This window comes from Bolinopsis microptera, chromosome 9 (genome assembly GCF_026151205.1).
Source record: "Bolinopsis microptera isolate Bmic1 chromosome 9, MBARI_Bmic_1.0, whole genome shotgun sequence".
In the NCBI taxonomy this organism is placed as follows: domain Eukaryota; kingdom Metazoa; phylum Ctenophora; class Tentaculata; order Lobata; family Bolinopsidae; genus Bolinopsis; species Bolinopsis microptera.
This window is the reverse complement of record NC_087080.1, coordinates 5,549,164-5,565,967: the sequence shown is the minus strand read 5'-3', so window position 1 is coordinate 5,565,967 and position 16,804 is coordinate 5,549,164. Positions and strand designations below refer to the sequence as shown.

General features: G+C 39.2%; 1 protein-coding gene across 1 annotated transcript in view; it reads right to left on the bottom strand.

The window, feature by feature from the left end:
* Nucleotides 1-9,377: 9,377 nt before the first annotated feature.
* LOC134820535 (transportin-1-like) overlaps nt 9,378-16,804 on the bottom strand; it is a 33,615-nt gene continuing 26,188 nt past the window's right edge. The window contains 11 exon segments of the mRNA XM_063830970.1: nt 9,378-11,799; nt 12,005-12,086; nt 12,294-12,438; nt 12,583-12,716; nt 13,051-13,194; nt 13,456-13,594; nt 13,744-13,902; nt 14,196-14,273; nt 14,578-14,694; nt 14,817-15,041; nt 16,648-16,746. Of these exon segments, the coding sequence (XP_063687040.1) occupies nt 12,007-12,086; nt 12,294-12,438; nt 12,583-12,716; nt 13,051-13,194; nt 13,456-13,594; nt 13,744-13,902; nt 14,196-14,273; nt 14,578-14,694; nt 14,817-15,041; nt 16,648-16,746 (1,320 nt within the window). The 3' untranslated portion in view covers nt 9,378-11,799; nt 12,005-12,006.

Sequence of the window (16,804 nt, the reverse complement as noted above, 5' to 3'; positions counted from 1 at the left end):
CATATTATAAAAATCTAGTAACCTTTTGAAGTATTGACCACAATTTCTTTTGTATTTAACAAGAAGAAAAACATGAATTTCGAATCTAGTCAAATTTCTCTCCAAAAACACCTGGCAAAGCAGGGAATTTCTATTAGTATATGATCTTGATTGGAAAACATTCAAATGCAATAAATTTCCCATCATTTGCTTGGTACCAAAAAGTAAAAAATACATTTTTACTAGAAAATGATGAATAGTTAAGATAAATAGAAATATTGCCATGTCAATAAAATAAAATATCTGTTCATAATCATTCCAGTATGGTAAATTAAGTTAAACATTTTATAGATATAAGGTCAATATCTCACAACTATCTCACAACTAAGTCTGCCATGTTTTCATTGATTGCTGTTCATACATGGCTAAATCAATAATCACCCTAAGAATACCACCAGTCAACAGGTCAAATACATTTAAATATGATTAATAAACAGCTGCAATTTAAATCGAATTGTGTTCATTTCATAATTCATCACCATAATATAAATCTATCTACCGCCCTGAACACGGGATATAACAATAACAGTCAGTAACTCAACAAGAGCTGGAAGTATGCAGGTAAAGGTAAAGCAATACCAGAGGGAAGTGACTGAGAGAGATTCTAAGAGAATGAATGCCAAAACTATTGAACCTATGACATGGCAGCAAGTAGAGATCATCCCTGTAGAGTAACTGAAGATGCTTAAACCTATAAACAGACTGAACATTTCCAGAACATTGCAAGTGATACTGAGAGACAAAGCAACAAGCACTTCTGTCTCTGTAGCTTTTCTGACATCTTCTGAGGCTCCAAGTGGTAAGGATGCATTTACTGTTGGCTCTTGAAACCAGAACAGGTTCATAGTGATGATGATCTGAATGATGAGTGAAAGGAATCTTGGCGGGAGAATTCTTTCCGCAATCGCCATAGCTGAAATCAAGTTCTGAAGTATGTTATTTATAACAGAAATAAGACTAGAAAGAAGTTACAATAACTCTACAGCAATGACAAAAATTACTTTTAAACCTTCGATGTTTTATAATATTATTAACGATTAAATATTGTCCAACCCCTAGAAGTGGGTGGTAATATACTCTTATAGCTGAATGCGTTCAAGTATTATACTTGAATGCGTTCAACCAAGAATGGGTTCATTGAATGCGTTCGTTAAAAAAAATATCCTTGAATTTTCTGTTTAATGTGATGAACATGATCGATGATCATCCCCGCGCTGCAGGATAGTGTCCTGTGAATAGGGGTCGTTCACATATATTACGTAATTATTTTTTGGAACATTTTTACCCCCCCCCCCCCTCCGTAAACAGTTTTACGCATAGCTATTGTGTCAAAATTAGACTAGCGTAACCATTCGGAAACCCCCCCCCCCCCCCCTCAGCTGATTACGTAATATGTGAACGACCCAATATCAAAACTCACTGGTGGTCGACAAATAACTTAACGGGTGATACTCGTAAAATATCTGTTCCATATAATATTCCGTCGACGAGTCCAACTCGGCGCGCGTCCTGGTAGGTTGTAAACCTACAACAAATAACACGTGAGTCTGAGAAAGATACAAGACCCTTACTATTATTCTGTGTCTTATTGCACATTTAGACCAATTAAAATCATCAACCAGAGTTTTATCAAGACAAAGAAAAGAAAAACTGAGGAAACAGAAATAGGAATTTCTTTCTCAAAGATCCAACTTACTCTACCATGAGTCGGATCATAAACTGAAGAACCACATAGACCAAGCAAGAGCGAATGAAGGGCCTTGCCATGGCTTTCAGAACTACCACTGAAGCCTTCATTGTAACCGATTATTTTAAGATTTTCAACATCATCATGAACAATGAAGCCTCATACAATCTCAACTACGTTCTAAACGTGCAAGAGTTTCAAGGCCGCATATGTCTACGCTATGGAAGGAATACAAGCTCTCAATATGGACAGCATCAACCACCCACTTGGCTGGAAGTGGAATCAAAGTGAAAGGATACAAAAATAAAAGCTCTTCTCCTCCTATTTGCTGTCCAACCAATTTTACTCCTCGCTAAAATGAATACCCATCACCCATATGCAGTTCGACTGCATGCTGCTTTAAAGACTATTCGTTGACATCAGGGGACCGGATTGAGGATCACACTTAACTCCTTTAGTTTGAATAAAATATCTTTACACTGTAAATTATTAAATGAGATCTACATTTATGAGTTAGTTCATTGTAGGTTTATAACCTACCAGGACGTTGTATCACGTCGTGACCCCTTGTCATACGTTGTATGACCCGCCGCGCACGGAGTGCGCGGCTCCCCTGTATCGTCAGGACGATAAAGGACGATAGTGAAACGACCGTGGGGTCGCAACGTGATACAAGTGACCCCCACGGTCGTTTCATTATGTAGAGTTTCTACGATATAATACAGGGGAGCCTCGCTATCGTGCGCGGCGGGTCATACAACGTATGACAAGGTAGATCGGCAAAATGTATTGACCATTGTTAATGATCTGGCCCGGCGCGCGCTACTTCGTAGCACTTGCCGTCGTAGCACTTGCCTTCGTTGCACTTGCCGTCGAGATATTTTGAGAAGAAAGCGGCGCGCGCTACTTCGAAGAAATTTAGACGAGTAACATCCGTCAACAAAATGTACCACTGGGTTGCGCTCAGCCTGTCATTCCGCCAAATCTTTATTTACATAATAGCCTGGGGTCCCCAGGTAAGTTTCACAAGTAAAGAGGCGGGCGCACGCCACTGCAAGCACAAGGGCTCTGGATAGAGCAACTCCAACTCTCTTTGTCATACGTTGCATGACCCGCCGCGCACGAAGTGCGCGGCTCCCCCTGTAGCGTCGAAGACGCTACACTATAGTGAAGCGACCGTGGGGGTCACCACGTGATACAAAACTCTCTCTGTTAAAATAAGAAGTATTATTTATGTCTTGGCATAAGTTGCATGCCACTTTTCGCGCGCGAAGCGCTCGCCGCTGCTGATATTTGGGATACGTAACATGTATCAATTTATGTTTGGAGTTAGCTTCATTTAATGATAACAATATTAATATAATATCAATATCGATATCAATGCTAGACTAAACTATCGAATAAATTGAAATTATAAATATTGATCATTATAATTAGTTCTGATTAAAAATTTATAAATTAAGGTATTTAATAATTAAAACATTACAAGTGGTTAAAAATGCCCAAAATCGATTTGAGAGTTTTTCAGTTTATAGTACAATAATAATAATAATAATAATAGTAAACAGTAAATTGTAAATGTTTGTATCACGTCGTGACCCCCATACATCGTCGTTTCACTGTAGAGTTTCTAAGATGCAGGTTGTCATACGTTGTATGACCCGCCGCGCACTCCCCCTGTAATGTCAGGACGATGGTGAAACGACCGTGGGGGTCGCAACGTGATACAAAATGCAGGTGGGGGATCAGCCGCACACTCGTGCGCGGCGGGTCATACAACGTATGACAAGTAAATAAAATGTGTTATGGACGCGCCTGAAGATGAAAATAGCGCGGCGCGCGCTATACTTTAACGAGTGATACTCGTAAAATATTTGTTCCAAATCCAGGACCGTCGACGAGTCCAACTCGGTGCGCGTCTTGGTAGGCTATAAACACACAAGCTATACTTCGAAGAAATTTAGATGAGTAACATTCCACGGCTTACAGTAATAACGATGTACAGTCCTTGCTCTAACCAGAGCCCTCTCGCTTGCAGTAGCGCGCGACTGCCGAAGGCGGCAAAGGATATTGGATATATATTCAACTTGTGAAACAAGCGCGTCACGCAATACGCTTGTAGCGCGATGCGTTACTGTGCCGCGCCGCGCATTTAATAAGGCTTCTCACAGCGACGGCTAGATCGGCGAGATGCGCTACTGTGCCGCGCCGAGCTGACATGAATTGACATCGTCAATTAAGCAGTACGCGTATACACATGGCTATGTGAAGTACAGTCCCACTGAAGCAGCATCAAATGAAGAGGCAGAGGACTTTCACGAGGGACTAAGATCTGCAGTAGGAGAGGTACCAGCCCATCATCTGCTAATGGTTGTTGGTGATTTTAACGCCCATCTTACATCTTAGCAGATTGAATGAGGAGGATTCAGGTTGGTACTGGCATCGAGTATCCAACAGAAACAGATCGCTTCTCAGGGATACTTTGTTGGAGGGAAACCTTGAGGCAACAAACCACCGATTCAGAAACGCCCCGGTAAACTATGGACGTATCTCTCTGACGGAACACTGAGCAAGAGTCAGATTGATTACATCCTGATAAGGAAGAAGTGGCGAAACTCAGTCAAGGACACTGTTGTCTCCAATTCTTTTAACTCTCTTGAGTCGGACCACCGTCTAGAAGTTAGTTCAGTCAAACTCAGCCTGCGAAAGTGCCAGAATGCACCTAGAGTAGTAAGATATGACTACAGACGGGGGGGGGGGTACCAATGGCATAGAATGGAGACAAATGGCATAAAATTCATCAAATGGCATAGAAATTTCATGGCATAAATGGAAATTTTGTTTGGCCAATTCTCCATTTATGCCAATTTATGCCATGAATTTAGGTCTTCATATTTGACCTTTAGGATGACTTTAAATTCGCAAATATTATTAGTACTTGAATAAGAGACATGTTTCATGCTTTATAACGCTTGGAATGATCGTTAAAGTCAAAGATTCGTATGACAAATAAAGAAAATAGAAATGTATTATATCAAACATATACCAAACATTTGACTATTCAAGAAAAGCAAATTGTGAGATGTTCAAAATGTACAGAATACAAACATTGACAACACAACGATTTTGAATGTCATCAAGGAACAACGCATCTGATGTATTTGTCTTCGACGAGTAGCCAAACATTAGGAGATCCATTGATTAGGCTATGCTCCTGGCAGTAGTACTTCATCGGGCATGACTTATAAGAAATAAATCTAACCACTCCTTTTGCAAATTCCTGCTGAGATTTGAAGACTTTAAGAGTTTCTGTACTGCCAGCTTTCAAAACTGTTGAACATCCGCAACGCGTCCCCCTTGAATCTTGAAAGACGAGATTTTGTTGATAAAGTGCTTCTTCCTCCATTGAGCGTGAGTTTCTCAAAAGGCCGGAAGGATAGTGTTCCATATTTATCTGTTGATATCGTTTCTCTATCATCACAATCATCAACTTCAGGTTCTACCTCATAAGCTAAGTCGTCCTCATCCTCGAGGCATCCAGCTTCATCATCTACAGCTTCCAAAGAAAGTACTTGGCCATGGACGCGGACGATTGGCTTCCCACTCTGTTCTTCAGGATCTGCGACTGCGGCGAACACAGGGAAATTGTTTCTTTTCCCTTCTCGAATGCAGTCCCTCGATGCCCTGTCCAGCGTTTTTGCCAACTTGCCTAGGCTTATCATACCACCAGTCCATTTCACTCGTTCTGCTTTCTGGCCTGTAGATTTAACCTTTTTGAGGTGAACTGTAGGATGCAAAACTGTACTTCCACGTGCATGTGCAATTGCAAATGTGTCTTCATGTAATGATAAAGCACTGTACACATTCTTTCTCTCCATTCCATGGGCCATAGTTATCGCATCCATATTTCTTGAGCGACCAGATGAAAAAGAAACCCGAATAAATGCAAACAGCTGCTCATTCTGATCACTTCCAACTTTCCAAGGTAATAAATGACGATTTCAGCATTAGGGAATTGCTTCTTCAGCAGAGTTAAATACAAAGAGTTAAATAAAAACAGAGTTAAATAAAATACAAAACAAGACCGTCACAAGTACATATAAGATCAAGGTACGTCTGATTCGTTATGCTGACAGTTGAGTAAGTACTAAGTATTCTCTTTCCAAGTTACGAAAAATGTTTTTGCCCACCATGCCTTGTAAGCACGCTCGTCTGGATCGATTTCCTTATCGAGGAATGCTTCTGCGATGTACTGCACGGCCTTCAAATACATACCTGTTGCTTTGTAGCCATTGGAAGTGAATACTTCATGCAGGCGGGAAACCGAGGTGACAAGACTTGGATCCTGGCTCCCATTGCCTCTCTACACCATGCCCAAACCTATCAGCAAACAATGAATTAGTCTCGGCGGAATGCCATCTAAAGTACAGGACAAGAAGAAGGACAAGAAGAAGCCGGCCTCCCCTGCAAATCCTATGAAATGCCCATGTGCCAAAGCACGACCCAGAGGCCTGGATTCTTTCTTGTACCAATTGCACCCAGGAATGGCACAGCAACTGTTCCAACCTTAAGGGTATCACTAAGAATTTTGTTGGACAGCTTATCGACTGGATGTGCCCTTTTGCTTCAACCCACCGGGAGTTGAAGCCCGCAACAATACACAAACTGACAGTCTAATACTGAGGATATCTAACTTATCAGATGACAATGCTTCCCTTACGAAACAGATAACCTCCCTTGAGGATAAACTTACTTCCCTGATTGCAGACACCGACAGAATCAGTAGCAGCTACAATCTGATTGCTGAGAGAGTGGTGGCCTTATCAGACATCAACACAGGTCTCACGCACTTGAATCTGCAACAAGATAAGACCAATTCAACGCTGAAGGCCTTATCAGAGAAACTCGAGAGCATAACAACCACGGCCACATCACAACCACAACATGTTGCTACGCCTCCTCCTCCTCCTCCTCCTTCTCTTCACGTGTTTGAGCCCCCTGCAGTCCCATCCGGTATGGTCCCGGCAATAAGGCGGGCTGAGGTTGCTGCTGACAGGTGCAAGAATAAGGAAAGCTGGGACCTTATTAATGACATAAATGGCAGGAAAAGCAAGCCATGCAGCCTGGTTGACGGAGGTAGTGCAGAGGGGAGATTGAAGAGCTGGAAGGACCACTTCACTAAGCTCCTGGGTCAACCACCATCTGTACCTGACCAGGAAATAGTTATCCAGACCATCCACCCCCAGCAGGATATAGAGACAGGTCTGTTTTGCAGGGAGGAGTTAGCGGAGGCGAGGAATCAGATCAAGGAGGGTAAGGCCTATGGTGATGATGGCATAGCTCCAGAAATTCTCAAAAGAGTTGACATGGACGACCTGATTCTAGAGTTCTGTAACAGCGCTCTGGTTGATGGAAAAATACCTGATCAATGGCGGCAACTCAACATCGTGCCTGTGCCAAAGAAAGGAAATCTAACTAAAGTGGATAACTACAGAGGAATCGCTCTTACGTCCATTGTTAGTAAGACCCTGAATCGTATGATCCTTTGGCTTTACAGAATCAAACCAGCGATGGAGAAAATCCTGAGGAGTGAGGATCAACCAAAACGGATTTCGGGAGGGACGCAGTACCACCAGCCACATTCTGTGTCTAAGGAGGATCTTGGAGGGGGCTAGAGACAAAAACCTGACCGCCCTTCTCTTGTTCATCGGTTTTAAGAAGGCCTTTGATAGCATTCATAGGGGTATATTGATGAAGATACTCCAGGCATATGGGATACCAGAGCCCATTGTTAGGCTGATAGATGCTATTTACAAGGACACCATGGCACGAGTCATCACGGAGGATGGTCTGACTGAAGCTTTCCTTATACTTGCTGGAGTTATGCAGGGAGATACACTGGCGCCCTACCTCTTCGTGATTGTCATTGCCTATGTGATGACAACAGCACTTAGAGGCAAAGATCTGGGCTTCACTGTCAACCCCAGAAGAAGCAGGAGATACCCAGCAGTTAAGGTGACAGATGTCGACTTTGCTGACGATCTTGCACTGACAAAAGACACCGCAGAGCAAGCGCAAGATCTTCTCCTCAGTGTGGAGCTGGCTGCTAACTCCGTTGGACTTCACCTCAACGAGAGTAAGACGAAGTACATCAGAGTCAATCTTTCTGAGTCTGACTCTACCGTCATTAAAGCAGCAAGTGGGCAGGAGATAGAGCAAGTAGATGACTTTGTCTACCTTGGAAGCAGAATAATGAGGGGAGAGAAGGACTTTGATGTTAGGAAAGCAAAGGCATGGGGGGCCTGTCATCAGTTAAAGACAACCTGGAAGTCTGGAATGCGCAGGGACTTAAAGATCCGTGTCTTTCGAGCAACGGTTGAGTCCGTACTCCTGTACGGCTCTGAAGCTTGGACGATAAGCCAATCCATGACTAAGCGGATCAATGGTTGCTACACTAGAATGCTCCGGATGGCCTTGAACATACGTTGGCCACAAATCATCAACAACAGTGATTTATACGGCAACATCCCGAAGCCATCAGCGATGATAGCCTCCAGAAGAATGAGACTGTCTGGACATGTAGCCAGGCATGACGACCTTCTGGCAAACCAACTTCTGTTCTGGGACCCTCAGCATGGATACAGGAGACCGGGGAGGCCCCACCTTACGTTTCTGGACATGCTAAAGAAGGACACCAGCCTTTCCTGTGTTGAAGAGATAAGATCTGTTATGCTTGACCGCCACGTGTGGCGAGGAATTGTAGCTGCTCGGACCAAGAAGCTGACTTAACTTTAAGTCAGTCAGCAGTCACATTCGTTTGTAGGTTTATAATCTACCAGGACGCGCGTCGAGTTGGACTCGTCGACAAATATTTTACGAGTACAGAGTATCACCCGTTAAGGTAACCCCTATTAGGCCATTTGTAACGCGCTGAGGGGGTTTGTTTACCTGGGGACCCCAGGCTATAATGTTCATAAACATAATCATAAACGAATCAAGCTCAGTAAGATGCAAGCGGAGGCCGGAGGGGGGTTGTACTTGTAGGAAAATCCGAGATTTTGGCCAGGCAGACATCCTTAGTAATGGCCCCAAATTTAATCGCAATACAAGCAAAACGTGTTAAACGTTCTTACAAGCCGTTAAATTGACATATTTACGGATCAGAGCTGGTATGGGGGTTCCTTATTAATAAGCTGAACTTGAAGGATTGAAGAATAATAAGCGATGCAAATGATATACGCTCTGAACTCAGTGGTAGTTTTTTACTTGCTAACACGCAGGCTTTACGTGTTTCGGAAAGCAGAGTTGAGAGTTATTGGTCTTGGTTGTTGGTGCAACTGCAGCTTGTCACTTTTGGCAACATTGGCCATTTGTCAAACGAATGTGAACTTGAAGAGGTACCGGGTACATGATAATATAAATATTAGCCGACAACTATGGGAACTGAACTTGATTGTTGCTGTCTTTCGTGAGATTCATTAGTCGCTCAGCGCTCTCCTCGCAGAATTGAGGAGCCTGTTTTATTGTTGACAAAAGCTTTAGCTCCAAGAAGAGGAGTAACAAAGACCACGAACTAATGCTGGTGTAATACTGACGAACCTAGGTTTTTGTCTTCGCTGTTAAAAATAAAGACACAGATATTTTGGTTAGACAATATAACTTTTGCTAGCAACAATCAACATTCGCATTGCGGGATCATACAAGTAATTTCGATTTAACAGATTGGAAGAACTGCTTGATATCCACTATCACTATTACTAAATTCATCACCTTCAGATCATATCGATAATGTGATATATTACCTAGAGTGTAACGTAATTAACGGATATATATTGTATTATATTTAAAAATAGCTTGATAACAATAATATGTAATCTTGAGTTTTGGGCTTTATCAGCCCAATATCAATATGCTTCACAAATCTCACATAAATATTGTAGCTTACGCATGCATCCATTGCAGAATTTCACGGGACACATTTTCATACGCAGATCAATCTAAATAGATGCAAAACTAATCAAAACAAAGCCGTCAACCTCCTTAAGCATAGATATAATCCCAAATTTAAAGCGTTTTCAAAAAAGATCACACAGGTTACTGAAAAATGTCGAAAAGGTAATTTCCTTTTTATTTTCCACGGGACTAGTTAAATATAAGCATAAATCAACTCTTTGAAAATTCAAAGAGACTTCTTAATACTTAAAAGCAGAATGAATACTTATTAATACTGTCAAGCCAAAAATACTAAATAAAAAGAAAAGATTTCGTTAAACATAAAAGCATTTATCCTAGAAAATAGCCTTAATCTATAAAAAATACATCAAAAACGGTTCCCTATCTAAGAAATCCTTAACTTAATCAAAAATATTCGAATAAATATCATATATTATATCAATAAGCTAAAAGCACTGCAGTTTAAAATAATAAATCCAATACCACCTGACAGTTACTGGAATTAATCTGTAGCCAACATTGATAAACCAATGTTGGTTTACTTGTTTGACGTTTGTGATAGTAAGAAAAAGGTTTCTCTCATTCATCACATTTTTTAAATTTTGAAGTACTGAAAATTCCTGGAGAGCGTGCCGTCCATGTTTTACCAAACATTTTATCAACGGAAAAATAACTGCAGCACTTTGTTCAACATAATATTCATAACATTGCCTTATATCTTAAGAATATCAGACTCAAAAAAAGTCTACTTATATAATTATATAATTACTCTGAAAAAATAAATCGCCCGACCTCAAACAAGCCTCTTGTCAGTGATCATACTTTTATGGAAAAAGTTGGAGCATCACTATATGACTGAGATAAATCAGCACTCAAGATAACAGTATGATTAGTTAATTAATTACATAAATGTAATTAATTAATTACATAATCGATATAGTTTATCAGGAGACTTGGACTGAGGAATAAGAAATACGGAGCTTGTTCTCAGTTAGAAGCGACACAAAAAAATGTGGCTCGAAGTATATAACAAATAATTTAAGTTTTAATGTGTTAAGTCAAGGCAGTTCCTGGAAAACAAAAATGTTAGTAAGACAGTTAGACTCTAAAGATTCCACTCACCAATACTAATACCGAACTGGCGCATAACAAGGTCGAAAGCAGCACAACAGATTTGAAACTAGGTCGATATCAAATAACTCAGGAAAATAAAGTTATTTAATTTGATAACTCAGGAAAATTAAGTAGCAATCAGGGAACTGCCTGTTTTGAGTCCCGACTCCCTCAAAATACGGGTAAACAGAAAAAAAAATGTTAAAAAATTATCTATAATACAAAACATTAAATAAAAAACAAAAAATCGAAAAAAAATAACAAAAAGACTTAAGGAAAAATAAAAAATAGTTGCTGTTATCCAGCCTAGCTCACGTTTCCAAATATCTGGTCCAAAAATGACGGTACCCGTTTCAGAACCTGATTCACGTCTCTTGGCAAGTTTCCAGAAGAAGTTCCCAGAAGACGGAATGTTCGAGATTCGGCTGAACGCCAGCTTTAAACAACATTCGATAGCATACATCGCATAGACAGCTGTATTATTAGTAATCACGCAGCACCGTGGTTTTATCAAAAAATTAAATATAATCAATAGCTCATGACATATATAATATTTATCATAATTTCATCATGCCCATTTAAATCAAATAACACCAATTTAATACCAATCCACTGTTACGTTTCTAGTTCAAATAAAAAAAGGAAGTTATCTAATTCATTTAAATATTTCCTAAGATATCAGTGTTGTACGTGAGGAATAAAATTTGAAATATTTGAACTAGAAACATTCTAGAGATAGTAGATCCCTCTTTCATATAATATGAACCTGTACGATCAGGTGAGAATTATAGACCATGTACTATATAAGGAAACCGGGTACAAGACAACATTCAATAAGACAAACATGTAGATTATACAGTCACTTGAGCGTAATGTAACAGCATATAATAGCGTCACGTGATATGATATCAAATCACGTGACGCACTACATGCCACCGCTAGGAGGCACGAGGTTAAAGGTCAGCAGGTAATAATAGAGGTCCAAACTCGGATCGGCTTCCAGTTTGCTGAGGGATAACGGGTTAGATATTAGTCAATTCTTAGTAATCGTTGAGGATGTAGATCAGATGCAGTATTTATTAAACTTTTCTTGGAAAAAGGTGAAACTTTAATGTAATAATGTAATTAATGTAATAATGTTATTAACGTAATAATGTTATTAACGTAATAATGTTATTAATGTAATAACGTAACAATTCCAGTGACATTTACCTTTACACTCCGTACACTTGAGCCAGTCTTTTTCTCAACATGTCAGGGAATGGTTCAGTGATTTTCGTCCAGTTTTCTTCTCCTACAAGGAAATATTTGTAATTAGCTCTGTTATCAAGGTTTGGGCAGTTTTATATGTCTTATCCAAGTAGACAATACAAGGAATATCTAGGGACATTTACAACAAAATTTAACATAATTCTTTAATTAACTAGCTATGAGTAAAATACGTTAACTTGGCGTTGAAGTCAAAATGAAACACAAATGACTTTATAAAACCCCAAGTTACCTAATTGAGTCTTGAAACCGTCTAGAATCTGTTTGAACATTAGTTTGAGGTCCTCCTTGGGAGAAACCCAACTAGCTACCGCATCACAAAAGTAGATGAAGTCCTGGATTATACCACTGGGATTCCTGCTAATCATCGCACAAACCTGGCAATAAATAATGTCAAATTACCAATAATTTATTACTTAAATTTAATAAATCAAACTATTCAATAAGCACCGTCCGCGTCATGTGTCAGCATAGCTTGTGTTAAACTTCCTGTCGCCCCAAATAAACAGTGAAGAACTTACCCCTCTGAAGGCAGAGTCTTTCTCCTCGTTATCTCTGATATTCCTCAAACTAGCGCACCACAGTCTGATAAAGCGGTTCAGATATGGAGCTATGTCATCTGAACATACCAGTCCTAGCCGGCCTATCGTGATAGCTGCGGGACAAAGTTGTTAGCTCCAGACAGACAGACAGACAGACAGACAGACAGACAGACAGACATGACAGACATGACAGACATGACAGACATGACAGACATGACAGACATGACAGACATGACAGACATGACAGACATGACAGACATGACAGACATGACAGACATGACAGACATGACAGACATGACAGACATGACAGACATGACAGACATGACAGACATGTGCATGACAGACATGACAGACATGACAGAAAACAAACAAAACCTCGGATTCCAACAATCCATGAATATAAACATTAAACATCGCCTCAAAACAGAAATGCGAGAAAAATCTTACCGGTATTCTCAAGTAAAGTCTTAGGAGTGTTCTCTCTGTTGATGATGACGATAAGTTGGTTTAAGATAACACTAGCAAATGGTTTCATTTCGGGTCCCAATTGAATGCTGATCTCTCCAATGGCCCATGTTGCGTTGTTACACACTGAAGAGGGGAGATTGTTACGGCTAATTTAACAGAGCATTTAACTGAAAACTCAAACTCATATCACCATACTCAGACTCACCTATATTCCTATACTAATTTAGTAGTTTTTCAAGCAGGCTGCATTCCTGGTTAATTGATATAATACTTAATAACTGGTATTGATACTACACAATACCATGTGGAACCTTTAAAACCCGTTTACAGTTTACCAACTGAATAAAATTGTGGCTAGAAAATAGCACCTGAAATGTAGCAAACCTGAAATGTAGCAAGGCTGAAGGTTATTTACAAGAACTGGTATGAGCTCGTTTATGTACGGTTTAACGTGTTGGAAGCAAGCTTTGGTGAGATCACCTAGTAAAGCAAAGGAACTTTGTCTAACTTCAGACATGTCATCCTGAAAAATAATGGTGGTTAGTTGATTTACTTAAAAAACTGAATAGTAGGATCATAGTCAGACATATCAGTCATAACAGCAAATAAATGGAGAACCATCAAGATCATGGTCGTATGATTTACAAATCCATAAAATTAACTTCAGCTTACCTGCATGCATTGGAAGAGTAGAGGTAAGATATTGCTATTTTTAACAAGCGCCTCGATATGCCCCTCCATTCCTTCAGCCATTCCACTCAGTAGATCCAACGCTACTATCATAAAGTCTTTATCTGGCTTCTCATACTGGTCGGGCTGAGTTGCTGCCAGCTGCAATGAAATAATTAATTAGTTGATAGATAAATAAAAATATGTTTATATCGCTGACTACTCAGGAAGTAGTAATAATATGACATGAGCTTGAAGTTTATGTCGAGCTCTTATTATTTAATACGAGCCAAAAATCAGTATAGGTAGAATAATAACCAGTATAGTAGAATAATGATATTTTTATCGTTCTACTAAATTTTCTGGGAACTCAATGAATGCTCCTATCACAGTTCACACCCGTTTTAAAATTCATGTCCCAAAAAATTCAGTTGAAAAATTAAAAAGGTACAAACCACGGAAGCAGTAAGAGTTCTCTCAATCAGCAACAAGCACCTCTGGTAAACCGGCTCAGCGTACGGAACGAATCCAGTCTGAGATAGGAGGCTTTAAATATCTAACTAACATTAAATGGGGATGTAAATTGAGATAATTTGAAAAAATCTAAATTTAATTTATGTGAATAATGTATATTATATAAGTAGTTTTAACGTGGACCCCCAATTATTAGGTGACACATTACACGACCATACGTTGGAACAGTGAACGATACTCATGTAGTTATACACACAAATACAACTCACGACACAATACAGTTTTAATGTCCAGGAGCAATTTCCCACGTGTCATGACGTCACTATATGACGTCACTATATGACGTCACTATGAGATATTCACCTGGAGAGCGGTGGCCACTGAAGATAAACACTCCAAGAGAGGGAACAAATCTTTGTCGTCATCTTTCAAACTGTTCCACTTTGCTATCAGAGGTGGCATCAGGATTTCAATGTACTCCTGAGAAGTCAATTGGTTATAATTGGCAGTGTTTAATTCGGGTTTAAATTAGAGTTTAATTAACATTTAATGATCAAGCTTTCCAGAGTATAGGAAACGGAGCATAATTTGTAAGTGCGTACCGTATTATTGAGATGATATCCAACGCTGTCAGCTAAAGTTCCAATAGCATCGTACAATATCAGCAATGACTTGTGCTGGTACTTCTTGAAGGCCTCCAGGAAGGTAGTTAGGATGAACTGGAGATAAGGCAGTAGCTCTGTACATGCCTCCTCTTCAAGTGTAGCGAACGCGCTGCAGGCTGCTTCTTGTACTCGCTTGTTCGTGTCGAGCATTCGCTTTAACAGCTGCGACGATGGGGGTAGGGTAAAGCACATAATTTTGTCATTTTTTGGCAATTTTCCGACTGCCTGATATAAACCATGGGTTTTAACCTCGTCTGAAATTCCGATTTAGATGAAACCTCCACCATTTTATAGTAGACAGTCTAGGCAAGTTCTAACACAAAAATGATCGAAATTGCTGGGGTTGAAGATGTTCAAAAAAATTATTTTGAAAAAAATGACAAAATTAGGTGACTTTACTTAATTTTGTCACCCCGAACCTAATTTTGTCACTTGAAGATTGTGCAAAAAGTAACCGTTTCTCGGTATTTTAGACTACCTGGATGCATCATTCGAGCGCTTTTTTACCAACATTGACCTCAAAAATCCCAAAGATATGATGTTTTCATAGTTTTGTAGCTTGATGAAAAGATGACACTTTTTGGGTATCTAATCTTAGAAAATAGCCCCCAAATGCCCCTGAAACCACTGGCATCTTGAAAACTTTCTATGAAGCATGAATCAATATTGGTTACTGATTCACGAAACTATATTTACCAATAGCTCTTTAAAACCCAGAATTACAGTATATTTCTCGGCGAAAATATGCTATTATAAGTGTTTAAATGCTATTATAAGTGCCTTATACATATCCTATGGGCAAAAAAACTTCAGAATAGTTGTATAAGGCCATTTTCAACACAATCTGTGATTTACAAGAAATTTGAGAAAGGTCGATTTTTTTGACAAAATTAGGTTCTTTTGGCAAAATCGAACCTAATTTTGTCACCCTCTGTGACTTGAACAATAATTGCGCTAGAGACTTGAAAATTTGTACGTATACTTAGGCTGTAGAAGATATTTGAAATATGCAATGGCATGAAGCTAGCTCAATTACTTTTGAAATAGCAATAAATCAAAATTTTGAAAATTCCTTAAGAAAACTTTAAGGATCTTATTTATTTTTCGGGTTAACAGTTTCGCCTTCATTTTTGACACAGATGCAAAAGAGCTAGAAACTTAAACTTTGTAGGAGCAGTTTCAGCAAAGTCTAAGCTTTCTTTTTATACACAAACCTTTTCTTTCAAGCTGAAATTCCGAGCCGAGGCAGTTTTTCAGAGCAAAATGACAAAATTAGGTACCCTGACAAAATTACGTGCCTTACCCTACAGTGAGAACTTCTAATTATTTAACCAATTAGTTAACCACGATATGGAGGATGTCAGATTAATTTTGGGCTTAAATGTAATACATACCTTAAGAACCAGGTTAGAATCCAAAAATGTATCTATATTTTTTACCAAGATTGTTGCAAGGCAAATTTAATGCGACTAATCATAGTAATCAAACCGTCGGCTAATTTAAAAGCCAACTAAACTTTGGTAAAGCATAAATTTTAACATAATACTGTTGATAATGACTTTATACCTGCTAAAATTATCTTTCACCGCATCCATTCATGCTGCAAGTCAGATTTTAAATTTGAACTAATTTTGAACTTTAGAATATCAGCGTCACGTGACTATAAAGTATAGAATAGTGTAAAATAGTGTTAAAATAGTGTAAAATAGTATTAAAATAGTGTAAAATAGTGTAAAATAGTGTAAAATAGTGTAAAATAGTGTAATACCTCCTCAACCAGAGACTTTAGGTAAAGATCTCCAGGCTGATTTACAATCCAGTGAGCGTATCTTGACAACGTCCAGCAGGTTATCGACCTCACTAATGTCTGAAAAAAGAAGAATATATTATTATTTAAAAATCAATCCAAGTGTAACTACCTGATT